General features: G+C 47.6%; 1 protein-coding gene across 1 annotated transcript; it reads left to right on the forward strand.

The window, feature by feature from the left end:
• Window positions 1–483: 483 nt before the first annotated feature.
• Window positions 484–27978, forward strand: LOC135904950 (uncharacterized). Its single transcript, XM_070536510.1, has 2 exons — window positions 484–2189; window positions 27971–27978. The coding sequence occupies exons 1-2, from the start codon at window positions 593–595 to the stop codon at window positions 27976–27978; spliced, it is 1605 nt and encodes a 534-aa protein (XP_070392611.1). The 5' UTR covers window positions 484–592.
• The last annotated feature ends 11 nt before the right edge of the window (window positions 27979–27989 follow it).

The following is a 27989-nucleotide window of genomic DNA, read 5'->3' on the forward strand; positions in this document are numbered from 1 at the left end:
AATCATTTTCATTCTGGAAGGCTGACACTGTTCAGTCAATGCTGCGCTACTACGAAATAGTATTTTCAATTCCTCTATGCCAGTGCAATAATGAGTTCTATTATGCAAGATAAGTGGTCAATGGCTTTCAGTCGTTAACTGAAGACCTTATGTGCAGTAATGCAGGGCAATACGTGAAAAACGTATTGAACACCAGAAAGCTTGCATGGCTGTGCTCTACATACTCAACACGACTTGAAAGAGACGACGACGACGCTCACGGAGTACACGCGCCTCGTATGGGCTCCGTATATTTCAAACACTTGTGGCCAAACAATCACCGCTGGACCCAAACTAACGTCGGAACCAGCTTCCGGAAGTGGTCCGCTACCGATCAAGACCAGTCCCGACGCCAGGGACCCAGGACAAGGGTTTCTACGACCACAAGATTGCTAACCCTAACAAGACCTTCAGCTGCTCCTTCTGGCCAAGAGACAGGTGCGCCGCAGCTACGAAGGTGCGCGGCGTCGCTGTCGCAGTCCCGGCTCCCGAGGACTTCGCCCAACGACTCGCACCCTCGTGAGATCAAGTAAGTGCAGCCCCTCCCCTCGTCATGGAGGTAGTAGAGGTTGAAGGCACGAAAATAGCCCCCGAAGAAGTTTCCGTTGAAGCAGGGTGGCTTGTCAGCCACCGTAAGCAACGACAGACTACGCAGGCATCATCCCAACTCATACACGGATCCCTCCGTGCAACAGCAAGCGCACGCACCGAGAGTACCGAGCAGCCCGCACTACGCCGACGCGCACCACGGCAACCTCGACTTCCGAAGAATGATATCAAGATCGTCATACGCCCAAGAGACGGTTTCAACGTGTCCAAACTAGGAGACGCCCAGATACGCGACTCAATACTACAGATCACGGGCATTACAACCAAAGAAGCAGAGGACGACATTTACCGCTCATGCACGGATAATAATGTCATTGTAGTTAGCACGCCAATGATGTCTAACGCCGAAAAATACTGTCGCATCCGCAGTCTCCCCATCGGAGCAGTCCGCTACGCTGCCACAGCATACGTCACACCGCCGGAGGACACAGCCAAAGGAGTCATACATAACATCCCTTCATATGACACGGAAGAAGACATTACCAACAGTCTCATTTACAAGAAGAACCCTACGATTCTGCAGGCCCGACGCATGGGCAAGACTAATTCAGTGCTCATCGTATTCGACGGAAAGCAAGTACCGTACCATGTCTACTACCGCGGAGCAGAATACAAATGCTATCTACATAAGAAGCGCATCGAGGTCTGCGACATCTGCGGGACCGTCGGCCACAGGGCCGATGTATGCCCCACTCCAACCCAGAAGAAATGCAAGAGCTGTGACACAGTAAATCCACCGGATGATCACCCCTGTCACCCTTGCTGCGCGCTCTGCGGCAAAGACCACCCGACTGGTGATAGGTCCTGCCATCGCCGCTTCCAGACACCACACCTCCTACTCCAACGACGATGGGAACGCCTACGACTGGGACAACAAGGAGCTGACCAGGAGATGGGGCCATCGACTTCTGCAAATGGAGACTCAGCTCTGCCAACGCCGAAGTCAACACTACAACCGCAGGCTCCCGAACGCAGCAATTCACGAGGACGCAGTCGGTCTCGTGGACGCAGCCGCTCCCGAGGTCGCAGTCAGTCACAAGGACGCAGTCACTCTCGGAGCGGACCGGATTCAACACCGCCGCAGCAGCAAGGAAACACAAGCCTTAAAACGACCACAGTCAAAGTGCAAGACGCACCCCCCAAGGTAAGCTGGGCCAGCATTGTCTCCCACACAGGTCACACCACACAACCTATAGCAACCCCAGTGAACACAGTTAGTGACGCTACCATGCACAGCTTCATGCAGGAACTCCGATCCTTACGTGCTGAGATACAAGAACTCAAGACAGAAAACGCTAATCTCAAATCCCAACTTGCAGACACACAACCCAAGCATTTACCATCAAATGCAGACATCCTTCCTGTCCCTGCAATAGATTGCCCGCAAACCACCCAGCAACCAACCTCGCACAAACGCAAAGCTCTCGAACCAATCTCAAAAGTAGCAACACCAGCATACACTTCAGAAGGAAATGTCAACTGTGAGGCCCTCACCGAGCTGCAACAGCGGATAGAACGCAACCTCAACGAAGCATTAGATTGTAAGCTTGCCACATTGCTCGACGCCTCCATTGCAAAAGCTCTCGAACGCGCAATGGACAACCTCCTTACGGCGAAACTAGAAACGCTACTACTGCCCAGAATTGAGCAAGCCTTTGCGGCAAGAGAACAACAGCGACAGGAAAACATGGACGACACGCGCAAAGTGCTTCAAGACATGGTCGCAACTTTGGCTCAAAATCACAATACCCGTTTGACAGAATTGGAAAACACCCTACTCCGTCCCAGAGCAGGTCCCCTAAAGAAGCCGTACTCGCGTCCCGACAAAGATGGCTGCGAGTAATCCAGAACGTGTTACCTACTGCATTTGGCAGTGGAACTGCCGGGGCTTCCGGCGAAAACGAGCACACTTAGAGCAATACATTACCTCTCTCGCACCACATACTTCCCCCGATGTTATCGCATTACAAGAGACCGGAGAAGCGGCTAAGCTGTCGGGATACGCGGCATACACCGCAGTTTGCAATGATAACCGCAGGCCCCAAGTAACCACACTAGTTAAGCGAAACATTCCGGTTATACAGCATCACACAGGCATTGATACAGCAGCCCACATTTTTCTGGAGATCATCCCGTCTGCAAGGCGCAAGCAACAGAGCCTCTTCATCCTCAATGTGTACAGCAGCCCCAGAGAACAACATAGGTTTCTACGACTTTTCACCAAAGCAGATCAAGTAGCTAGGGGAGCCCCCCTGCTCATCGTAGGGGACCTTAATGCCCCTGCGGTGGCATGGGGATACTCAATGGACCGCCGAAAGGGAAGACAACTATGGCTTGACGGACAGAATCTAGGTCTTACTCTTGTCACGGATCCAACTTCTCCCACTCGTATGGGAAACAGTGTTAGCAGAGATACTACTCCGGACTTGACATTCGCAAAACGAATTCCACAAGCAGACTGGATCAACACACAAGACAACTTGGGCAGCGACCACTATTTAATCCAAACAACAGTTCGAGTGGGCCCGCGAAAGCCTAAGGGTCGTCAACTCCACATAACGAACTGGGACGCTTTCCGGCAGGCCAGAGCCCTCACCTCTTTCTCGGGTACCCAACCCCCTTTCGAAGATTGGGTCGCATCCTTGCTGCAAGACGCGAGCAAAGCTACTAAATTGGTGCCTGAGGAAGCCAATCTGCAGGAGGCAGATAGCAAGTTACTGCATATGTGGGAAGCCCTCGCCAGTCTACAACGCAGATGCAAACGCAACAAGCTCAACCGAACGCTCAGGAAGCGTATTAGTACTCTCACCCTTCAAATCGAAGACTACGCACAACAACTTACTCGTCAAAATTGGCACAGCACATGCGACAGCATGGAGCGGCAACCAAACCTGCCCAAAACTTGGAATATCCTCCGTTGCCTCCTCGATCCGGCTAACAGCAAGAACACACAACAGCACAACTTGCAAAAAATTATACACACCCATTCGGGCACGGACGCACAAGTTCTTCAAGAATTGATAGACCGATACATAGGACCTCAACCTACCACACCCGCTCCAGCATACACAGGCACCGATAACGACCACCTGGATGTGCCCATAGAAGCAGCAGAAGTACGTGAAGCCATCCTCGCACTCCGCCCTAACTCAGCCCCGGGACCTGATGGCATTACTAATAAAATGCTTCGCAACCTAGATGAGGACTCTATACTAGCCCTCACAGCTTATTTTAACGCATACTGGGAAACTGGAAACCTCCCCTCACAATGGAAAGAAGCCAAAATTATTATGATTCCCAAACCCGGGAAGCGCCTCCTACTCGAAAACCTCCGCCCTATCTCCCTGACTTCATGTGTCGGAAAAGTCCTCCAGCACGTCATCCTCACACGCTTACACAGACATATGAACGACAACGACCTCTTCCCCAATACCATGATTGGCTTCCGCCCGAAACTTTCTGCTCAAGATGTCACGATTCAGCTCAAGCACCAAATTATCGATGGCGACAAAACCTCCAGGCTGGACACCAGAGCCATCTTGGGGCTAGACCTAACCAAGGCCTTCGATAACGTCACGCATGAGGCCATACTGAACCAACTGGCTCAACTCCAGGTTGGACATCGAACCTATAACTACGTAAAGAATTTTCTTACAGGTCGCACAGCCACCATTACCATCGGAGGGTTGCAGTCGCCAATTATTCACTTAGGCAGTAAAGGCACGCCGCAAGGATCGGTTCTATCCCCTTTTCTGTTTAACGTGGCCTTGATCGGACTACCGCCTGCATTAGCTACCATCCCCAACCTCAAGCATAGCCTATACGCAGACGATATCACCCTGTGGGTCACCGGGGGCAGCGACGGAGACATCCAAGACACGCTGCAGCAAGCTATCAACGAGGTCGTTGCATACGTAGAACCGCGCGGCCTGGCGTGTTCCCCACAAAAATCGGAGCTCCTTCTGTACAAGCCTAATTGGGGAGGTCGACGTCCAGACCCTCACCCACCCGAGATTGAACTCCGCGTGCACCAGCAACGCATACCTACAGTACCTAGCATTCGTATCCTTGGCTTACGCATCCAACAAAACGGCGGAAACACGGACATACTCAAGCAATTAGATAATCATGTACACCAAACCACTCGCCTCATTGCACGCATCGGAAATCGACATCACGGCATGAAGGAAAGCAACCTTATACGCCTGGTAACCGCCTACGCCTTGAGCAGGATCACCTATGTCGCCCCGTACCTTAGCCTCAATGCAACTGAGAAGTCCAAACTCAATACCATGATCAAGAGGGCCTATAAACAAGCCCTACATCTTCCCATCACCACCTCTAACGAGAAACTGGACGCCCTAGGCATTCATAACACCATAGACGAGCTTATTGAAGCGCAACGTATTAGCCAATACGAACGACTTGCCCATTCCACCACGGGCAGGCACATTCTAGGCACCCTAGGCATAACCTACACCACGCAATTCGGACCAAAAGTACCCATCCCTCCAAACATTCGTGATCAGCTAGTTATCCCGCCCATACCTCGCAATATGCACCCTGAACACAATCCGGAGCGACGTGCAGAAAGGGCTAAACAACTACAAAAGCGCTACGACCAAGCCGCTGACGTAACCTACGTAGACGCAGCAGACTACCCCAACCAAAACGCCATGGCGGTCGTCGCAGTCGCGGGTTCGCAGTACCACCTCTCCGCGGCCGCATCAATATTCGCCACGCAACCCGAAGTAGGAGAAGAAACGGCCATCGCTTTGGCCTACGCGGCTACCAATGCACACTGCATCATCAGCGACTCAAAAACGGCCATTCGTAACTACGCAAGAGGACTAATAGCACCCCAAGCGCAGAGGATTCTCTCTGGGACTCCTCCCTCAAGGCAACGCCGCGTGCAGATCATCTGGGCCCCTGGTCACTCGGGTCTGGCTGGAAACGAAGCCGCACACGATGCCGCCCGAGCTCTCGCACACCGGGCGCATCATCCTTCTCCTGCGTCTTCCGATCCCGACCAGCCCTCTGTTTTGCATCGCGGTCACGCGCGGGACCGAATGGTCACGTTCGGAGAAATTCTACTGCACTACCGCAGAGAGCGGTTACGCTACCCCCCAGCACACAAATCACTGACTAAGTCTCAATCCACCACTTGGCGACTCCTTCAAACACGAACTTTTCCGAACCCCGTGCTTTACAACCGCATGTACCCCGACGCATACTCACCACTCTGCAAAGCGTGCAAAGCCCGCGCCGACCTCAATCATATTATTTGGCAATGCCCCAAAGCCTCACCCACCAACACCTCCCGCACTAACACACGCATCATTAGTACGGCCGAGCAGTGGGAGACATTGCTGCTCAGCTTAGACCCAGAGGAGCAGCTCTGGGCCGTCCGGATGGCCGAAGACGCCGCCAGAAAGCAAGAACTGGCCGCCGTCTGAGGAAGGGGGGGATTGGGGGTTAGTCTCCCGACCCTCGCCACCCCTTAACCCCATCAAGGACACAATAAAGTTTTATCTCTCTCTCAACACGACTTCAGCGATGACATGCACAAGAACTACACTATACTTTTTGACAGGAAGGTTTCGCAGTAGAAAACAATACCACAGATAATAAAGTGATGTTATAAAAGTGTAGTGGACGTTTTACGAAGAAAAAGCAGTCAACGAAGACGAAAGACAGCAAGTAGGAGTTTACGGTTGTTGCCATCATTGTAAACGAAGTACGAGTTAGGAATAAAAAAGAAAGAAATAAAATAACGCCATAAACATTTGTCTAGACTTCATTTGAAGCAGTGTTATTTGCTAAGCAATACACTCGGCCCAAAACAATCTGCGTTAGTGAGACTAACATTTTACGCACATTAGTGAGGTAGTGGTTACTTGATATGAGTTTGGCTGCCCCTTTTCGAGTGACCAAGAAACGAGCGCCTGAAACGGCCTACGTCCGCGGGAAGAAATGGGCTTTCGAAATGGCCTCTCGGATCGCTTTTATGAGAAACGACTCTGAAGCGGAAAACAACAGCAGTCCATATTTCACCGTTATACCTCTTCGGGCGAAACGGGCCTTTTCGCGGTCTGTCATGCTTCCTGGGTGTAAAGAAAAAAAAACGACCGCAAAGAAAAAACTCTGCAGCTCAAGCTTTCTTCATCGAGTTCTTACTTTTTTTCACCTCCCTGTCCCTCAACATACACTTGGGCTTTCTTTTGTCTTCTGAAGCCTCGTTCACGTCACCACCATCATATGTTTCTTAATTGAATTTGCAGAGTACTTTAAGACCAGTGTAAACAAAATTTAGAGCCTCGCAAAAAGTCTTACTTCACATAGCGCAGAAATAAACGAGCTGTCGTGCGGCATTATTGCGTTTTCAGTACGGGAAGGTGGGCCCTAAGAATCTTAAAAGCATTCGCTGATACCAAAACATAAAAAACGCGTGCATTACTGCTCGCCGAAAGCGACGCATGACTTCGAAGGCATCTAGATGGCTCGGATGCTTGGCTTCTTTGGGACAATGTGGCAGTTGCGATTGTAGCGGTACGGCCACTGGTGATGATGACGACGATGACAACAATGATGATGATGATGACGATGATGATGATGATGTAAACTTGATTTTAAACAATGGAGCCGGCGATCTTCTGCATGTCGCCCTCAAGTGGGTGGTTTCCTTAGTCCCGGGTGCCATGACCCTCGGCTGTTCGCCTTGCTCGATCCACCAGTCAGCTCTGGCGCTCCGGGTCAGCGCTGGTCAGGGGGTAATCTCCCTGCCCTTCATATGGCGCTGTTTGCTGGCACCTCCGTGACACCATTGCATCCCAAAGCATATGATAGAGCATATTGGATTTTCCGCAGAACTGACAGTTGTATTCGTATAGTGTTGGATGTATCTTGTGCAGTAATGTGGGAATGAATTTGCATGGGGTCTTCGTAGGTGCAAGCCTTCCTCCCTACTATGTGTGGGTGAGGTGGTGGACGTTTTCTTCTGTTCTGTAATTATATGAAATGTCTCTATATCATGTTGGGACGGGCATCAGTGCATGGTGGCCAGTCGGGGATATCTGTTTGGTATGACCTCGGGCTGCAGCATCAGCTGCTATGCTCCCCGATATGTAATGATGTCCAAGAGTCCGCACGATATGAATATATGGCGGCTGCAGGACCGATGGATAAAAAAAAAATTATCGAACGGCCATGTTAGTGGCGTGCTGAGAAATCTCAGAGGCGGCCTGTTGGAAATTACGTTGTATGCTCTCACTACATCGTGTACGTTCCGTCTGCTTAGGTGGTATTTAAAAGCTTCGCATAAGTAAATTACACAATTATCAATGCTACAGCTTTGTTAAGATTTATTATATGCTATGCACAATGCATCCATAAACAATTTAGCCAAAGTGGTATTTCACTTTGCATCCTGACGCACTCAATCTGGATGCAAATTTCTTCAACATCATCGCCATGCCTTCTCAGGCAGTACGTTTTTAGGAGTACACACAGACGTTTATTAGGCGACGCCGTGAGAGGAACCCGTTTTTCCTACTCCCCCCACTGTACACAGCGCCCATGAATGCCAAACGAAGACAGCATAGTTTTACTCTGTGCAACCAGCTATAACACTAAGCGAATAGGTACCTGATTGTTACCGGAGGACGGGTGTTCCACTGAAAGAGCTGCACGAACCACGGTGGGGTAATGGCCAACGGGGCCATGGTATGTTATTCGAAAGGCTTCTCACCAGGAACGCTATGGTTTGAGCCCACTAGACCCGTGCCAGCTGGAATGGTGCGCTGAAGCTGAAATGGATAGGGTTGGTCATCCGGGCCACCAATTTATGGGAAGTTACGCGGAGAGCTAGCCGCCGTAGCCACGGTTCATTTAGGCCGGCCAGCCGTGCTGCAGCGGGATCAGGTAGTGGCCGACACCGTGGCCAATCGGGTCGAGTGCGGTAGCCTGTTCAATTCTCGAGCTACCTGCATGTGAGCCCATCATCTTCTTCGCCGTCTTTGGAGGCGAAACTCGCGCTGCTACAGGATAAAAATGTAACAGGTTTGCTCTGAATCCGTAAAGCAGTGTATTATGTTAAAAAGATCTCGCTAGAGCACCACAGTAAAAGCAATGAGGACCACCCGCCAGTGAGATAAAATCACCACAATGCCATAAAAACATCGATTCACATGGATCGACTTGCGAATGTTTTGCAAGCGCTCTCAAAACACTTTGGTAAACGAACTATTCGGATTGCCGCCGAAAGCCGATGGCTACGTCACAAAGAGGAACCAACAATTTGGACCGGCAAGTAGCACACCGAAAAATTGTAAAAAATTGGCCGCACTACAAGCAGTGATTCGGGACACTGGATTGGTTTATTCAGTTACTGAAGGTTATGGCTTTAATTAACACCATCGCTTGGTGAACAAAGAAATATATTGGCTCCTGAGTATTCGTTTCGTATTGACACTCCTTGGAAAACTAGTAACATTGGTTTGATAGCGAAACATATTAAATCAGTTTTGAATTTTCTCCCCCTAAATGTACGTGGCGATACTAAACAAGTACTTGAGGTTTACCATGACAGCGTTGAAAGCAATTAAAAACAAAGCGCTCAACAATATTAGGCATAAGCTTAATTTGCGATGCTTGCGTTCGTAAGTAAAGAAAGTTGCTCGTATTGTTGATCGTTTTTCAAGCCATAGTACATGGAAATAAATAATAAATAGTTTATTGAAATACTGCATTACCTCGTCGGGATCATGGTAGGGTGGGAAATGAGCGATACATGATTTGCTACAACATTGCCAGACAAGTGAAAACAATAAGAACAATATTATACAGTGCAATAAATACATTCTGACACATGTTATCTATCTATCTATCTATCTATCTATCTATCTATCTATCTATCTATCTATCTATCTATCTATCTATCTATCTATCTATCTATCTATATATATATATATATATATATATATATATATATATATATATATATATATATATATATATATATATATATATATATTGTTAGGAGGCATTGCGCATGAGCAGGCCGGGAAAGGACGACTTCGCTTCGCGAAGAGAAAGAAGACGGGACATGCCGCGTGCGATGCTGTCAGTTATTCTGCCGCAGTAGCTGCCTGTAAGTATTAAAATTTACTCTTTACTAATGTGCGCTCGGAAAATCACTTATATGTAGTACGCATTGAGGAACGGAAAGCTTAATCGGAAGTTTTTCATGTCGCTCTACAATTTTATCATTGCCACTTTTAACCTACCTATAATATTTGAGAAGTTCAATAACTATTTAATACTAATTATTCAATTAGGCGGAATGAAAAGCATAATTTTAGTGTCTCCTGACGGCGGCAAACCAAGTTACCTTAGGTCTCTCCAGCTACGTGGCATTCGCATATCTTTAACCTCTGGCTAAATTTACCTGGGACACCTTGTACACGCGATATATACACACCTGCTTCGTAGAAAGCAATGTACGTGCATAGGAGCTTCGTGAAGCCGGGGTAAATGAAGGTAAAGTCACCATAGCTTGTAGAAAAGCGAAGAAACAAGTTTCTCGGCATATTCCACAAAACTAGTTTTATGCGCTACCACTTCACTCACAGTTGCCACGTCATCAGGCTACTAGCTGGTTTCTTTCGTCTGGTCGCCACGATTCTTTATTACGCCATATTTGACTAGCATCTATGTGATACTTATCTCTTTCAAAGATTTCCATGAGCATTAATCTTTTTTAAGAAAAATGCTCTCATACGGAAGCCCAGGCAACTTTATTATTTCATTTTCGTTCCTTATGCTTCCCTTCAAATCTTTCTTTGCGGCGTGATGCATCGTGTCAAAACTAGCTTCGTCAAACCATGTTTATCGGAAGGATCGTCAAGCGAAGAGGAAGATGAGCACTTAAATCCGGAAAGCGTGTGTATGTAAATTAGTATTTGGCATTGAACCTAGCTAGAAAGGCCATTATGTTTCATGCAGGCTAAAAGAGCTTGAAAACGTCACGTTGTTTTTTTTTTTAATTTGCAACATTTAAAAAAATTCCTGCCTACAGTCATCCTTTTATGCTTAGGAAGCTCAGTAGCACTTTAGTTTGGCTGTGTTAGCTCTAAGGCAATAGGGGGTGATAGGGTGGCTCCCGTTCTGCTGATTTGGGGAAGCAAGCATGTTCCCCCAGACATTTGTTAGGCAGTGTTCACGTCGGTCGCCGGACGAAATACGTAGAAGGGGTTAGCGAAAGTGACTGCAAGCGCCAATAAACCCTCTGTTTTCCGTCTGAGTGAATATAGACACATTACGCAGAAAGGCGACACCGAACAAGGCTCGGCTCGACCCGTGGGGGCCGTCGTGACGCAGTTCGACACGTGTGTGGATGGAACCGATTGTGCCATGCGGGAAAGCGGCAAAGTGGCCCTCGCCTCTGTTGGGGTGGGGTACCTTTGTTCAAGTACCCCCGCTGACCACGTATTTCTCCTACTGCGCAACACTTTCTGTGTGATTACCATGTACTAGTACCCGGCAAGACAACAGCAGCCCCTTGCACCACGGGAGCGGGCATGCGAGTCTTCCGTTTCTTGAAGAAAGCGATGCTACAAAGAGGGCGACGCTGACTTCGCGAAAGCAGAACCAAATAGAAAAAAAAAATGCTCGGAGCCTTCGTCGAGTGCGCCGTGAATTGATCAATGGCAGAATTGTTTTCCTGGAACTTCCGGATTGAATGTTCGTGCTCTGAAAGAGCGCGCTTAGTCAACGGTCCGTCGGCATGGACGCGCTGAGTGCAATAGGTCAGGAAAAAGGCGAGATTCAGTTTAGCGAAAGCTGTTTTCGGTGTCGCGTTTTCAAGGATTCCCTCGAGTGGATTCACTTGCGTTAGGAGCTGTACTTTCTTAAGGCATTTGTATTTTCTTCTTAAAGTGGGCCTAGGACTTCCCAGGAGGGCAAGCATACGAAGAAGGCTGGGTTTCCATCGGTGAAGATGTGACAGCTCTTTATTGATTTTTCGGCAAAATTTTGCGAGCTAACGCAAACACGCTACGGCACGCAGAATGGAGGCCCAGGCCCACGGGAGTTCCGAATTGCTATGTTTTACGAGTGAAACTGGATTGGATGTACACACTTTTCCTAGGAAACGTGAAGAGGATAGAGACCGTGGAGCGAAGAAACTGCATTTGGTCATCGTCGATATCAGTTGAATATGTCCATGAACTGTTAAGTCAACAAAGCAAGGTCCACTACAATGCGTTGGCGGGCTAGTTGGTGCGAATCCAGGAATACTTTGTTTAGCGCAAAACGACACACACAATAAAGACGACAGGACAAGGCGCTTGTCTATGTCCTGTCGGCTTTCTTGTGTGTGTCGTTTTGCGCTAAACAAAGTATTCAAGGTCCACTCGCGCATATCAGAACACACACACACACAAATATATATATATATATATATATATATATATACATATATATATATATATATATATTGTTACGGGAAGGAAGAAGCGTTCGTCTATTTACAGGTAGCTTTTAATGGCTGAGCCAACAAGCGCAGAGCATCGATCGTGCTAAAACACTTGTTCGTCGTCTCCAAGACCACCATCAGCGTCGTCTTCTTTCCACATTACCGACTGTGACATCAGCCCCGTCGGAAAAAGCACCTGATTGGTGCGGCTCATCGGTCGAAGAAAGGTAAGGTTTGAGGCGGCTGACGTGGATGATGTCAGATAGGGGTGGAGGCACCGTGGCATTCAGCGGAGACACTTCATATGTGACAGGGGTCACCTGGCGAAGGATGCGGTAAGGGCCATAGTATCGCGAGAGGAATTTCTCGGAAAGACCAACATGCCGAGCTGGATACCATACTAGCACAAGAGTTCGTAGTTCACGTCATGATGGCGCTTGTCGTAACGGTACTTCTGGCGTGTCTGGGAAGCAGACAGACGAATGCGGGCAATCTGGCGTGCTTGGGTCGCTGTGGCTATTACATCCCGAGTGTACTCTGTCGGCGTGTCGAGCGAGGTAGAGAGGAGTGTCTCGAAAGGCAAAGTCGGCTCACGGCCGAAGAGAAGATAGAAGGGTGAATAGCCAGCTGTGTCGTGGCGCGAGGAATTGTAGGCGAACGTGACAAATGGTAGAGCAATGTCCCATTCGCGATGATCGGAGGAAACATACATTGCGAGCATGTCCGTTAATGTGCGGTTCAGGCGTTCGGTAAGACCGTTAGTTTGAGGATGGTAAGCAGTAGTAAGTTTATGTTTAGTAGCACATGATCGAAGTAGGTCGTCTATGACTTTGGAAAGAAAGTATCTGCCATGATCGGTGAGAAGTTGACGAGGTGCACCGTGGTGCAAGATAACGTCGTGAAGCAAGAAATCAGCGACGTCTGTAGCGCAGCTGGTTGGTAGGGCTCTAGTAATGGCATAGCGAGTTGTATAGTCCGTAGCGACGGCAATCCACCTATTTCCGTCCTTGGATATAGGGAATGGTCCGAGGAGATCAAGGCCAACGCGAAAAAAAGGGTCGGCCGGTATATCCAAAGGCTGCAGCAGTCCGGCAGGAGGCACAGCTGGTCTTTTTCGGCGTTGACACGACTCACACGCGGCAACAAAGCACCGGATGGAGCGGTTGAGACGCGGCCAGAAAAACCATCGCCGAATTCGGTCATAGGTGCGCGTGACGCCAAGGTGTCCAGCGGTGGGAACGTCGTGCAGTTGCTGCAGTACAATCGTTTGCAGATGAGACGGAATGGCGGTTAGGAGCTCGGGCCCATCGGGGTGCATGTTGCGGCGATACAGGATGCCATTTTGTAGTACGAACATGTGAAGGGATGGGTCAGACGGAGCAGAGAGCAGGCGTTCGATAATGGAGCGTAATGACTGGTCGCGTCGTTGTTCAGCGCCAATGTCTTGCAAGGCTGAGAGGGAAAGAACGCAGATCGGTGCGACATCCACTAAACCGTCCGGTACATCGACGGGATGACGAGACAGGCAGTCGGCGTCCTGATGTAGACGACCCGACTTGTAGACCACAGTGTATGTGTATTCTTGCAGCCGTAGGGCCCAGCGACCGAGGCGGCCTGTGGGATCCTTGAGGGAGGAAAGCCAACAAAGGGCGTGGTGGTGGGTTGTAACTGTAAATGGTCGTCCATATATGTAGGGTCGGAACTTGCCCACCGCCCAAATGAGGGCGAGGCACTCGCGCTGAGGAGGTGACTGGCGTAGGCGATAACGCGGTCGTGCCCACGTTGGCGTTGAGCTAAAACTGCGCCGATTCCGTAGCCACTGGCGTCAGTGCGGATTTCTGTCGGAGCGGAGGGGTCAAAATGGGTGAGAACACGAGGTGTAGTAAGCAGCGTGATGAGCTGCGAGAAAGCAGACGCTTGTTCAGAGCCCCAATAGAAAGGAACGTCTTTCTTCAGGAGGTCAGTCAGGGGACGGGCAACATGGGCGAAATTTTCAACAAACCTGCGGAAGTAAGAGCAAAGGCCCATAAAGCTTCGAACATCTTTGGCACAAGTTGGTACAGGGAAATTCTGCACAGCATGAACTTTAGCGGGGTCGGGGCGAATGCCTGACGAATCGACAAGGTGTCCGAGTATAGTTATTTGGCGGTGACCGAAGTGGCACTTGGACGAGTTGAGCTGTAAGCCAGTGGTGCGAAAAACAGAAAGAACAGATGAAAGTCTTTCAAGATGAGTCGCAAAAGTTGAAGAGAAAACGATGACATCATCCAAGTAGCACAAACAGATGGACCATTTCAAACCACGCAAGAGCATGTCCATCATCCGTTCAAAGGTCGCCGGGGCATTGCACAAGCCAAATGGCATTACTCGGAACTGATATAGGCCATCTGGTGTGACGAATGCGGTCTTTTCACGGTCCATGTCATCCACGGCAATCTGCCAATATCCAGAGCGAAGGTCTATAGATGAAAAATAAGTGGCACCGTGGAGACAATCCAGAGCATCGTCAATGCGGGGAAGTGGATACACATCTTTCTTGGTGATCGTGTTTAGATGACGATAGTCAAAGCAGAATCGCCAGCTGTTATCCTTCTTTTTCACGAGAACAACAGGGGAAGCCCACGGACTGAAAGAGTGTTCAATAATCCCTTTGGCAAGCATCTTGTCAACCTCGCTCTGGATAACTTGTCGTTCAGAGGGCGACACCCGGTATGGGCGCCTGCGGACAGGTGCTGCATCGCCGGTATTTACCCGATGCGTCACGGCCGTAGTCTGACGCAAAGGGCGATCGTTCAGATCGGAAATGTCGGAGTAGGACTCGAGGAGGCCACGGAGCTGTGCGGCTTGTTGGGTGGAGAGGTCCGGTGCAACCATCTATGTAAAGTCATCGGTCGGGGCTGATGCAGAAGGCGCAGAATGAACAGTGGCCGAAGACGGCGCAACAGATAGAGCAGAAATGTGGCACTCGTGCGTTAATGACAACGTGGCAAGAGACATGCCTCGAGGAACTACTTGCGGCCACTGTCCGACATTTAGGATCGGAAGACATGTCTGATTGTCCGCAACAGAAACGAAGGAGACATTGTGAGAAAGCAGGACTGACGTCGCGGGAGTGAGGCCATAGTCTCCATCAGGTACAGGTGGGCTGGCTAAAACAGGGATGAATGTTGCTGCAAGAGATGGCAGGCGTATAAAATCCGCGGAACAAAGCTGAGCTGGAGCTTGAGCAGGAAGGTCAATGGGAACAGGTAGGGGTAAGTCAAGTTGTACGACACCGGCGGAACAGTCAGTCAGAGCAGAATGGGCGGACAAAAAGTCGAGTCCGAGGATCACATTGTGAGGGCAACGGTCAAGCACACTAAACAATATGGATGTGTGGCGACCGGCGACACTGACACGAGCAATACACATTCCAAGCACTGCCGGAGTTCCACCATCGGCGACCTGGAGCAGTCGAGTCGGAGCAGGAGTAAGTACCTTTTTCAAGCGCGTTCAAAGCTCCGCACTCATGATGGAAATTTGGGCTCCAGTGTCGATGAGTGCTGTAACGGGCAAACCATCCACGTCCCCGTCCAGAAGGTTCCGATTAGCAGGCAGGGTCAGCAGAGGAATTTCAGACCGGTGTTCTAGAGCAGCGTCACCTCCAGGAGCTTCCCCAGTTAGTTTCCCGTCGGAGAGCGGCGACGGTAAGCTGGGGATGGAGAGCGACGCAGCTGGGGCGAACGGGAGCGGCGACTATGTGGTGATGGCGATCGGCTGGTCGCAGTGGCTCGAGCGTTATCAGGTGCGTCTTCAACCTCGTTGGAGAGTGATGGCGGGCGAGGATTCAGTTGGGAGCGGCGGTAGGCAGGAAAGCTTGGTCGAGAGTGGGCTGGCCAGGAACTTCGACAGTGGCGAGAGATGTGGCCCACACGTCCACAGTAAAAGCAGATGGGTCTATCGCCATGGGTGCGCCATTCGGCCGGGTTGCGATAGCTCGGATATGGAGCGTATTGGCTCCGGTGAACAGGGGCAGTGGCAGCAGACGAAGCAAAGTCAGGACGGCTGGCGGAGCAGATGGATGGAAGACCTACATTCGCAAGTTCTTGGCGAACGACCGACTGAATGAGGGACACAAGCGGCCGGGAATCGTCAAAGCACTGTGTCACAGGCGTGGCGGGAGACGCTGCTTCGATTTCTCGCCTAACGATACGGACGACGTTCTCGGAGGAGGTGAGCTCACGCGGTGGACAAATGTCTTCACACGTCGACGAAGCTGCGGTATTAGGTAGACGCGTAAACTGTTGAACTATGCGGCGACTCTTCGCGTCTTCAAAACGGCGACATTCGTTAATGATCTCATTGACCGTTGTGATGTTCTTATAAACAAGCAGGTTAAACGCGTCGTCCGCGATGCCCTTTAAGACGTGGCTGACTTTGTCTGCCTCTGCCATATTGTTATCTACTTTGCGGCAAAGAGCGAGGACGTCCTGGATATAGGCCACGTACGATTCAGTGGACGTCTGCACACGGGTCCCAAGGTCCTTCTTTGCAGCACGTTGGCGGCCGACGGGTTTGCCGAACAAATCCCTAAGCTTCTGTTTGCACTGGTCCCAACTCGTAATCTCTTCTTCATGTGTTTCGAACCAGACCCGTGCTGTTTTCTTGAGGCAGAAAATTACATTAGCCAGCATAAGCATGTTATCCCACCTGTTGTGTGCGCTGACCCGTTCATAATTCTGTAACCAGTCATCGACGTCAACGTTGTCAATCCCGGAAAACATGCCAGGGTCGCGAGGCTGGGCCAGGATGACCGTCGGTGGCGACGACGGGGCCGCTGTTGAACTGTCTCCTTCGGAAGACATGGCGGCCAGGTTACGTCCGCTGCGGAGCTCCGTCTTGCTCGATTACCCCGCACGTCCACCAATGATGTTACGGGAAGGAGAGAGAGAGAGAGATAGCACTTTATTTACACCCGTCAGAGAGTATGGGTGATCGGGTGAGACGCAGCTCTCCCTATCACCGTCTACCTCCCCCCTAGACGTCGGCCGGAATCAGTTGACTTCCGGCGGCGGCCTGGGCTTGACGGATGGCCTGTTTTTGGGCTTGCTCTTCCTGGCTATGGAGGGAGGATTCCCATGACTCTCTGTTTCCATGTAGGCCGTTTAGGGCTGGGCAAGCCCAAAGCATGTGATTTAGCGTTGCTATGCCTTCACAGTTTTTACATTTTGGAGAGTGCACCTCAGGATGCCATTTGTGCAGAATATACGGGTTTGGGAAGGTACCTACTTAGGCTCGTTCATTCTTTCATCATTAGCAGAATCACCTACGCTATCCCGTACGGGAAGGAAGAAGCGTTCGTCTATTTACAGGTAGCTTTTAATGGCTGAGCCAACAAGCGTAGAGCATCGATCCTGCTAAAACACTTCTTCGTCGTCTCCAAGACCACCATCAGCGTCGTCTTCTTTCCACATTACCGACTGTGACAATATATATGAGCTGATCAAGTTTAGGATCGCTATTGATATTTCTTGGCGCGTCACTGTTTTTACGCTCCTTCTGTAGCTACATTAGAGGGGTCATCTTAAGCGTGTTCTGCAGCTAACAAACCCCCTAATGAAGTGTAAACGAACAATTGGAGGATCGAGATGTTCTTGGGGGAATTTTATCCAATAACATAGGGCTAGCACATGGCGCAAGCAGTGATTTAGAAATCTTCGCCTAGATTAGTGGACAATATTTTCCGCAGCTTATGAAAGAGATGACAGTCCGGAGCTGGAAGGAAGGGCTATTAACAAGATAAGTATAACTAGGCATGATTTCAAATGGCTTAAATCCTTAAAGTGCCTATTCGAACATTACAATTAGAGACAACGAATTCATAAACAATTACGCATCTCAGACCTTCATAGATTGAGGCACTGAATATCACGAGACAATAACTGAAAGATTGCCATGCATAGAAATTCCGCAGATTAAAAAAATAGAAACCTAAACTAGAAGATGCTTATCGCAAGGAATGTTGCTTCCTGCACATTTCATGCTGCTTTTCTCTTAGATTTACGGATGCTACATTCAGATTTCTTTCCTTCATTGATCGGACCCAAAAATAGCCAAACCTCGACCGGCTAATCTTCTCCTGGGCAAGAGTGTTGCCTGCTCTTTGTTGCGACTCACAAATATTTTCATGCTACAATATTGTCAAAGGAGATTAAATGAGAGATGAATGCGTGAGCAGAATTCATCGCACGATGCCTGTCGACGGTAATAAGAATGGCAATTGAGCAATGTAGCAATTGACAGTATTGTTGACGTTCGGTTTTGAACAACACGTAGTGGTAATTCTGAGACTTTCGTTGATTCCGCTCAAGGCCCCGTACTCCGACATCGTCCGACTTTTGGAACTCGCTTGCCAAAGTCGCTCATGTGCTACCTTGGCAAGACCACCACGCACTCTGCTGGCTGTCTTCCCTCGGGGGCCCGAAAGGACGGCTTAGTCGCTGGGCTTTGCGGCTCCAGGAATATTTATTTATTGTCAAATACAAGAATGGACGCCTGCACCAGGACGCTGACTGCCTCTCTCGTCACCCCATGGATCCCCCTGATCCTGCTGCGCATGATCCGGTGACTTACGGGATGCCTTTTACTGACATGAGCGACATACGCGCTGAATAACAACGTGACCACTCCTTACAGTCCAACATCGCGGAGTACAATCTGGCAGCACTGGTGGCACGTGCCGCATGTTCGTGCTGCAGGACGGCATCCTCTTCCGCTGCAATATCAACCCTGACGGCCCTGAGTTGCTCCTTGTCCTTCCTCGCAATTTGCAATCAGTCGCTCTCGAACAACTTCACGATCCACCGATGGCAGGACAGCTTGGAGTTTTGCTTGCATATGACCAGGTATGACCCCGGTTCTTCTGGCCAGGTCTCTAACGCTCTATGCGTCGTTATGTCGCAACTTGCAAACAGTTCCTTCGCCATAAGAAACCTCAATCGCCACCTGTCGGACGACTCCATCCAATTGAAGTTCCCTCGGAACCATTCTTTCGTGTAGGCCTTGACCTGCTTGGCCCTTTTCCGACGACGACTTGAGGGAACAAAGCCATTGCCTACTACTTGCACAACAGACGTCACCGATTTTCTCCTCCACGACGTCATTCTCCTGCACGGTGCACCTCGACAGTTACTTACAGACCGCGGCCGCTCGTTCTTGTCTCGAGTTGTGTGCGACCTCCTCCGCTCTTGTGCCACTGATAACAAGCTGTCCACCGCCTACCAGCCATAAACGAACGATCTTACTGAACGTCTCAACCGAGCAATCACAGCTATGCTTTCGATGTAAGTCTCGAACGACCACCACGACTGGGACGCCACGCTGGCCTACCTGACGTTCGCATATAACTCGTCCCGACATGACACCATAGCATATTCACTTTTTTATATTTTTTATGGTCGCGATGCTACATTGCTGTTTGACACAACTCTACCGTCTGTGCCACGTGTTGCAACTGAGTACACTCGTGAAGTCGTCGCTCGGGCTCACATGGCACGTCAAATCACCCGATCTCGTTTATTAGCCTTTAAGCATACAAAAAAAGATGTCTACCCACTAGCACGCATTGATGACGCCTTGGACTGCTTGCACGTAGCTAAAGACTCGTCCATTGATCATCGATCCGGCTACTCCTAGATTTCCGTTGACCGGTGCCATCGTGATGTCCGCGTCAGGTGCTTGGGTGCTCCTTTGATCACCATGTCGTCGGGTTGGCCTCTCCCAAAAGCTTCTGTCTCGCTAAACAGGGCATTTTGATGAAGGCCTATGTCAAGTTAACGAAGTAAATTACGAGATTTTGCCGCTACAGTTTGATACATTCACAAGTCCAATGCATGTTGACATCGTGCATGTTTCGCGGCTGAAGCCATACTTCGGTCGTAATTCTTCGCTTACCATGCGCTGAAACGGCGCTTTACCATCCGCGGGTCCTGTTACGGAAGGATGAAAGAATAGAGTGGAAGAAGAAGATTGCGAGACGCTTCATGCTGCGTGTTGTTGACGGTCAGTCATCTTAAATACTCTGACTCATCTTGTCTATATATTCTAAATAGCGTCTTCCTATACTCCCAACATCCCCGTAACAATATGCTTGTTCTCACGTATAAGCAAATTAGATAAAAATTAACAATTTGTACCACATGAACGAGTTTTCACAAGTTTTACTGGCCTCCACTACTGCAACTGGTCGCTTCAGTGCTTTTTTACTGCATTTCGTATCTGGTAAAATTAACAATAGGCATTACTGCCGTCTAGTCTTCCCGGGCATGATTCGAAAGTGGCTATCGCGAAAGGTAATCTCAGGAAGAGTGCAGGGACATGTATGAACAATACTCTGTTTAATGCCCCTACTGAAGTTTATCGCCAGCCCTTACCATACAATGAGTGTGCATGGTAATACTGAATGTGTTAAAAATGGGGGTACACAGTGTTGTATCGCAATTTTCATATTGACTGCATTCCGAGCCGAAAGGGAATCTCCACTGCAATCCATCACTGCACGAACAATTTTCCTTCCTGTGCTGATCGCCATTAATCAAGAATAAACAAAGCTGCACACTAACAACACTGAAAAGGCACTTACAGCATGTGGCTTTGTGTAACAACCCCTGCTGTTGGCCAAGGTATAGTGCAGGATGGTGTACCGGAGAAGCAAATTGCGCAACCACACAAATTAGGGCAAAGTGCTTTTGAGTACACATCAGCCGAGTAACTTCTTGCAAAGGAAGGCAAGATGGCGTAGAAGTCGGTGACTTTATGCCAGTCAATAAATTCACCGCTAAAGAAAATGTTGTTGCTACTGCGCTTGATAACAGCTTGCACGCATTGATCGAAGCGCTCTCTATGCTCGCGCATGCTAGCCATTCTGTTGCCTCTGGCGGTTGCGGCAATTTCTGAATTCCCCGTGTTGTTCTGGGCTGCAGCTGCATAAGCGCCCGCAAGCCGACGCCGGGGAAGGGGGGTGGGGGTGATTAACTCTTCCGAAAGTTCCTTTTTCTGCATCCACCTATGCATAACTTTGGAAGACAGAATCAACGCTTGAGTGCTTCACTGGCGCGAAAGAAAGCACCTTAGTTATGTGACACGCAAGAAGGAAAGAAACTCCAGCAGTGATTGTGAAATCTCACGGCTCCGCCAAAATCAATTCCTGCCCAAAGGGTCGAAGAAGGATCGAAAATGAGGGCACCGTTTTTTTTCTCTTCGGCAATGCGCTGGTGGCACTGCAGTGAAACAGTTCATGTCCCGAACTCATCATTGTTTACTACGCTCCCCCCAATATGTCCTCTTTGCAGTGGCGTTCACTTTGTCTACTTGGGAAGCATAAACTTAATTAAATATTGGTTGTATAGGTTCTATATCTGCTAAACCTAATAATGTAGTGCTGAACATCTCATGTTTTTGCAAAATATCTTAGATTAAAAGTGCGTGTACATAAGTTTTGCAAATTATAAACCATTATATTCCTTTGATCTCAAAAGGATAGTGGCTGAAGTGCAGCTGGCCCTACTGAGAAGCACACGCGGCTTCTAAACGTTCATTGCCTTCAAATTTCAGGCTAGAAAATGCGCAATAGTGGCCACACCAGCTGGCACATTCACCCAGTGGCTTCGTATATGCCATTTCAACTGCGTGACGTTGACAACTGCAGCGAATTTAAGGCGCGAATGTGCTCTTGGGAGAAAGTATTCCTCTACGCCACATGTAGCATGGTGCTTTTCGCATGGACTTGTGCTCAGATGTTCACGAGTACACGCCTTTGTGTTTCATGGTGAACTTCCCTTTTGAGATTGGTCAAGTGCGCGGGTGCCGTGATCGGAGAAGGTAAGCCATGCAAAGATGACGACGAGACGCTGCAGTGGTTGCGCGAGCACGCCGAAGAAATAATTTGAAAGAGGACAATAACGAAGATGGCACGCCGCGTGAATTCAAAACATTAAGCGCATAGGGCGGCGCCAATGACTAAGCAAGTTTTCGTGCACGGGAAAGAGTTCGGAGGGAAACATCTGTAGTTAGGTCCATAAGTAGCGGTGAACGTTCTGGAAGCTACACAATAGGTTCAGTCAAGAAAAGTTTTCACACCGCGCATTTCGTCTATGCTTCGCTGGACGTTTCATCCATACTTCACCGCGCACTTTAGTGGGCACGTAATCTCATCATGCCCACCCGAGGACTTAGGTGGCAGGTGAAAGTACGTGCTATAAACAACCGTTTGACTAGCCACGATGCTGTATTATTTATTTCCTGCAAAACGCAAATTTCACGGCACAATCAAATATCTGCTCTTGTGAAACGTTTAAACTTTTAGCAACCTCCAGAAAGGGAGTGCTAGTTTGGGTTTCAGCGAACATGCGCCCTCCAAGCGGCTGCTGGCCATACCGAGTTATTTTTTTTATTTCTCTTTTTTTGAATCCTAAATCGGCTGAAGCGCGGGAAGTGGTTGTCTTCGTGCGTCCGTTGAGCTCAGCTCCGCTCAACCTTGCCACTCGCTCAGCGATATCACAAGTCGGATCGCAGTTTGTCATCTGTTTTGGTTGATGTCCGAAGTGTAAATACGGTAAAGATAAGACAGGAAAGCTTGGTCAGGTGTGCAACGAACGAAAGACCCAGGAAACCAGGTCAACCAAGCATTAGACGAAGGTGGCTAAATTGAGGCACCGTATGTGTTGAGCGGCTCTGTGGTGTTCTAACATCGATAATTTTTCTTCTGCGAAGTTTTGCAGGTTTCCTAATGACAGCAGCTCAGTGCAAGTGCTTCACTTTATTTTCTGAGCACTTCGCATGCAAAAACCAGTTCTGTGCAAGCCTGAGAGGACTGACATAAGAGCAGCTTCAGTTGATCCATTCGTCATGAAGGCAGCCCATTTGCTATCGGTGAAATACTTGTACGGAAAGCTTGCGTGCGTGTTCTTTTGGGCTATACATTTTGTGCACTCCTTCCTTTGTCGGCACATACAGCCATGGCTAAAATAAAGAAATAAAGAAACAGCCGTGATGTTTTATGAAATTTGAAGCGCAATGACGGAAAAATGTGGCACGCAGGTAATTTCTTTATGTGTTTCGATACGCCATTACTAAGACATCGTACTAAAGAAGGTTGAAGGTATCTACTTTATCTTATTTTAGAGCGTAGATGGTACCATATGTTTATTTACCTTGCTTTAGGTTCAGTTTTGGTGTGTGCAACTTTTCTAGCACTTCCATTATAGACGAGATGGAATGTTATTTGTTTTTCCTGTAAAATGTATTTAATAATACCAGTAATACAACTATAGAGTATTTATTGCTAGTTAAGTACAAACTGGTAATCCACCTTGAGGTGAACAGTGCTATCAAGTGTTTTTTTTGTGAATGGTTCGTTGCTTGCGTTGCTGTTGTGTCAAAATAGTGTCCAAATACTCGCCGTGCTTTTCCCTCTATATGAATATGACGCAAAGTATGACGACAAGGAGATTGTAGGCGCTTGTAAGAGCAGTAGAAATGTGGTCCCTCATTCGGCATGTAGTTCAAATATTAAGAGCAATTATAGGCTACTTCCTATTAATGCAGACGCATGTAGCCAGAGCAAACTTTAGTGGGTCCTTACTTCTCACGCTGTCAATGAAATACATGTATTGTACTCTACCTTCTTTCTGTAAGCCACAAAATGTGTCGCCGATATGACACACGTATAGTCAAGTTTTGTATGGCAGCTGCCCACAATGGTTAATTTTCGCTTGGTTTGATCTTCTGGAATCTATGTTCGCTTATTACGTACAAATTTCGGATGTGAATGACAATTGCTTTTGTAGATTGACACTTTTGCACTGCACGGAGGTGAGTCTTTTTGCAGTATGGAATCTGAATAAAAACAAAAACGTTCAATTTCTATTTGTGTTGAGTTTTGGCTGACTGAGAAATAGGCCAGCTTTAGTTGATCGACTTCACCCCATACGAACGAAATTAACGATTGATGGTGGCAGGAGGTTGTTTTCTTCATACAACCCCCCACTATATCTGTGGACTAGTTGCAATGTCGCCCTAAACATAACTACAAGTTAAGAATTTCAATGCGACTGCTTTCACGATATAACGAAATGTGATATAATGGCTGCGACTATTGGTAGCTGTTGACTGTTTGCTATATAAGTATTTGTGATAAAAATTGATTGTCATTGATGTCTACGAGCGCTGTACCAGCGCTTTAAAAAGTGAATAGAAGCTTCCAAGCTAAACGCGGCAAAAAAAAAGCATTTCATAAACAGGGCACTTCTGCTGCGCAATTTGGCTAATGTCACCACGAGGCCAGCGGACCTGGAAGAGAGCGCGAACTCAGCCCGATTGCATGCGAAGTTCGAAAGGAGTTACTTGCATTATTTTCACCCGCTTAAGCACGTCTTGCCCTTGGCCTCCACTTTGTATGGCCTTGGAACAGGGAGAACTGCATCGCATACATATTTCTACAGAGTTTTACGTTTCACTGAAAAAATGTACTCATTTGAAAATCTAACAGACAAGAACCACACGCTTAAAATACCTTCTTCAAGAAATCCACAAACAGGACCGCTCATATCCTCTCTACGGACTACATAGCCAGGTAACTCGGTCATTAGCCTCACTTGGAACACTGTGCGCAAGAAAGGATCGCTTAAGTCGCGGAAAAATAAAAACCGCTTTATGACCTGTCGTATAATGAGGTGCGTCATTCCCAAACCTCCGTCTTTAACTCGTCTGAACAAATTCGTTCGACTGCATCGTTCCCAGATCGAAGTCCACACAATTACTGCGAACACTCGGTGCAGCTTCTCTATATTAATCCTTGAACAGTGCAATCCCTCCATTACATAACGAAGTTTTGCCTAAAAAAAAAATAATATAGGTTGCAAACTGTAGCTCTTGCAAACATTGGCAGATGCCCACCTTCTCACTTGTTCGCTTTAATCTGTGTTTCTCTTGTTTGCTCTTTCCATTATTCATCGTTATTTTTGTAATATTCCAGCGGGACAACTAGGTATTTAACAGGTGTCGCCAGCCACTTGACTCTGGCGAAAGTGACCGGCGTCGAAGGCCACCTTAACCCTTGACCACGCTCAAAAGATTCCAGGATATTCAGCCGAGTGCTGGAAACTTATTGATTTATCTCGTTTTGTCAAATGCCATTTGTTACTTGATAATTTAGTACAAAACAGGCAATAAATAAAAAAACGAAGTCAGAAAGCAAGGCTTCGCGGCAAGCATCCTCCTTCCGGCAGCGCGCCCTCTCCCTCTACCTTTTGACCTCATCAGTGATGTCATGGAGGCATTGTTTCGTTGTAAATATTTTCCAGTTGGATATCCGGCAACCGCCAGTGGTGGAAGCGGCGCTGCCGCCGCGTATCGGCATGGGACTGAGTGTTCAAAGGGAGGTACAGGGAGTTTCGGCGCCCTCAGTTTAGTTCAAAAACTAAATATTTACTCTTGAAACATTCTTGGTATGAATGCCCCCTGTATAAGTAACCTACTCTAAACTTTTAAGCGCAAGGCATTTTGCGAAACACATAACAGGGTAAACCTGCGAGAGCATGACTGCTGCTTTCATTTGTCATGTGCACGAAAAGAACAGGCAATCATCGTGGCCGCTCGAGCAAGGCAATAGTGTATACCCAGTGTGAATAACATCTCCTTCGTTTTACTGCTGGCATCTCAAAACATTCATTTGCTATGTCGAGGAGCAGGATGTGCTGTCAAAAAACAAAAATCAGGGTAAATTAGTGCACCGCGCAATAAAGATAAACGGGGTGCTCAGAGCAACATAAAAACAGAAAAAAATCCCACGCAAGGAAGTGCTATAGGGCAACAAAATATTATATATATATATATATATATATATATATATATATATATATATATATATATATATATATATATATAGCCTGATCCATAGCGAGCGTTACGGTGCACGATGTTTACGACAAAGCGGCGTGCATCCCGAAAGACCTCGGAAGACCAACTAAATTTGTTACAATATCATTTGGCTATATACACAAAACAAAACTGGAAATAAGAAAAATGCATCTAGATTTAAGGACATAAAAACTCACAGTGCCGTACCCGTTACAATGCTCAAGGTAGTAGATAGTCGTCAGCCATACTTTAGGTGACTTTTCTATTTTAGAGAGAATTTTCTAAGGAATGCCAGTGTTTACACCTCTAGAAAACACTCAGAAAGACATAAATGTTGACGTTTTTGCATATCAACATGCCTCGAAAGGGCATCTTTCACTAGACACAGAATACAGACCATGCATCCGAATTGTGACTACACCAAGCCACATAACAATGGGACATTCAGTTTGATCCAAATGAAATAATCACGCGAACGAACCTTCATCGTCACTATGCATTTATGGGTAACTTATCACATGGGGTGTTAACAAATAATGTGTTTTAACTTTCGCTATAGGAGATAACAAAAATATATCCATAAAAACGTCATCAATTGTCTTTTGTCAACCAAAAAAAGCACTGGGAAACCCATTGCACTAGTAGGCACATTTTTACTAGAATTGTTTTTTACTGGTTGAGCTCCTGCTTGCAGCTTAAAGAAAGACTTGCTGCCACTGCGACGGGCATTTTAAAAAGATATTAGCACAAATCTGGACCAGAGCCTAAAGCATTTACTGCACAGTTGAGATACCGAGAGAGTACGTTGTGAAGATGACCATCGTACAATTTCCTATCGTTAATAGAAAGAAGATACTATTTATAAATATAAATCCTAGAGTCACTATCATATCTTTATTATAACCAACAGAATTTGCGCAACAATCTGTGCTTACATCTACTTCACTTATATCTAGATTGGCACACAGAGAATCAAAATGATGCTTTCTGAGAAAAAAAAAGAACCAAGAAATTTTAAGCTATTCACTAGTTGAAGTGCGAAAACATATATAAGGTCCATGCCACCCTACTCTGACTTTTTGAACAAACTCGCGTGGCCGAAATTTTGAGTTTGAGATGAGCAAATAAGTACAGCAAAACATATCAGCAGTTTATGTTCTTTTTAGCCGCGAAGAGTGTAGAACATAGAAAGTGTACCATAGTTTGCGAATGGAGTGAAGGTTAAAAAAAAACACTGCAAAGGTTGCACCTTGGGTAAATGAAGTTCATTATATTTTCAACCTGTCTTTGCGAACCAAATACATCAACTCCACTCAGACTGTCCGGTTATGAATCTTTCGTCTCGTCCACATGCAGTGCAAGCACGAAAGATCATCTACATCCGCACGTACTTTACATATGTCCCTAACGCGGTAGAACCGCATGACGACAACCAATATGTCTGCCTCAATGTGCAAAAGAAAGGTGATAATGATGAAGTGTGTTGTTTTATGGCGCTAGGGCCAGGTTTGGCCAAAGAGCGCTATGACAGGTGGCAATGCTGACGATGTAGTGTGGATGACGCGCCTAGTGAACTCATCATGGTAGATTTGATATGGCTGTAAAACTTCCTAAAAACTTCCGCTGTAAGTGGAGTAGAATATATAGGTGCTGAAATAATGACGGTGACTAGGATGTGACATGGGCTATGGCAATGGACTTTCGTTAAAACATGATGCCATAAAACTTAACACTGACACCAGAGTTTCAAGAGAGCCCTTGAACGCAGGGCTGTTAGTCGTGTGCTAAAAGTTGCCTGGCCAGATGATTTTCAGGGTTCCGTTTCGGCTAAAAACTCTGACACTGTTTACAGATTAAAATGCGGTTCATCGCTAAGAAAAAATGCAGGGTGAAGGGGTAAATTATCGCGATATGCAGCAGGGAAATACTTTTTCCTCTCTGTTTCTATTGCAGGGTACTGAATAAGAACATG

This window comes from Dermacentor albipictus, chromosome 3 (genome assembly GCF_038994185.2).
Source record: "Dermacentor albipictus isolate Rhodes 1998 colony chromosome 3, USDA_Dalb.pri_finalv2, whole genome shotgun sequence".
Classification (NCBI taxonomy): domain Eukaryota; kingdom Metazoa; phylum Arthropoda; class Arachnida; order Ixodida; family Ixodidae; genus Dermacentor; species Dermacentor albipictus.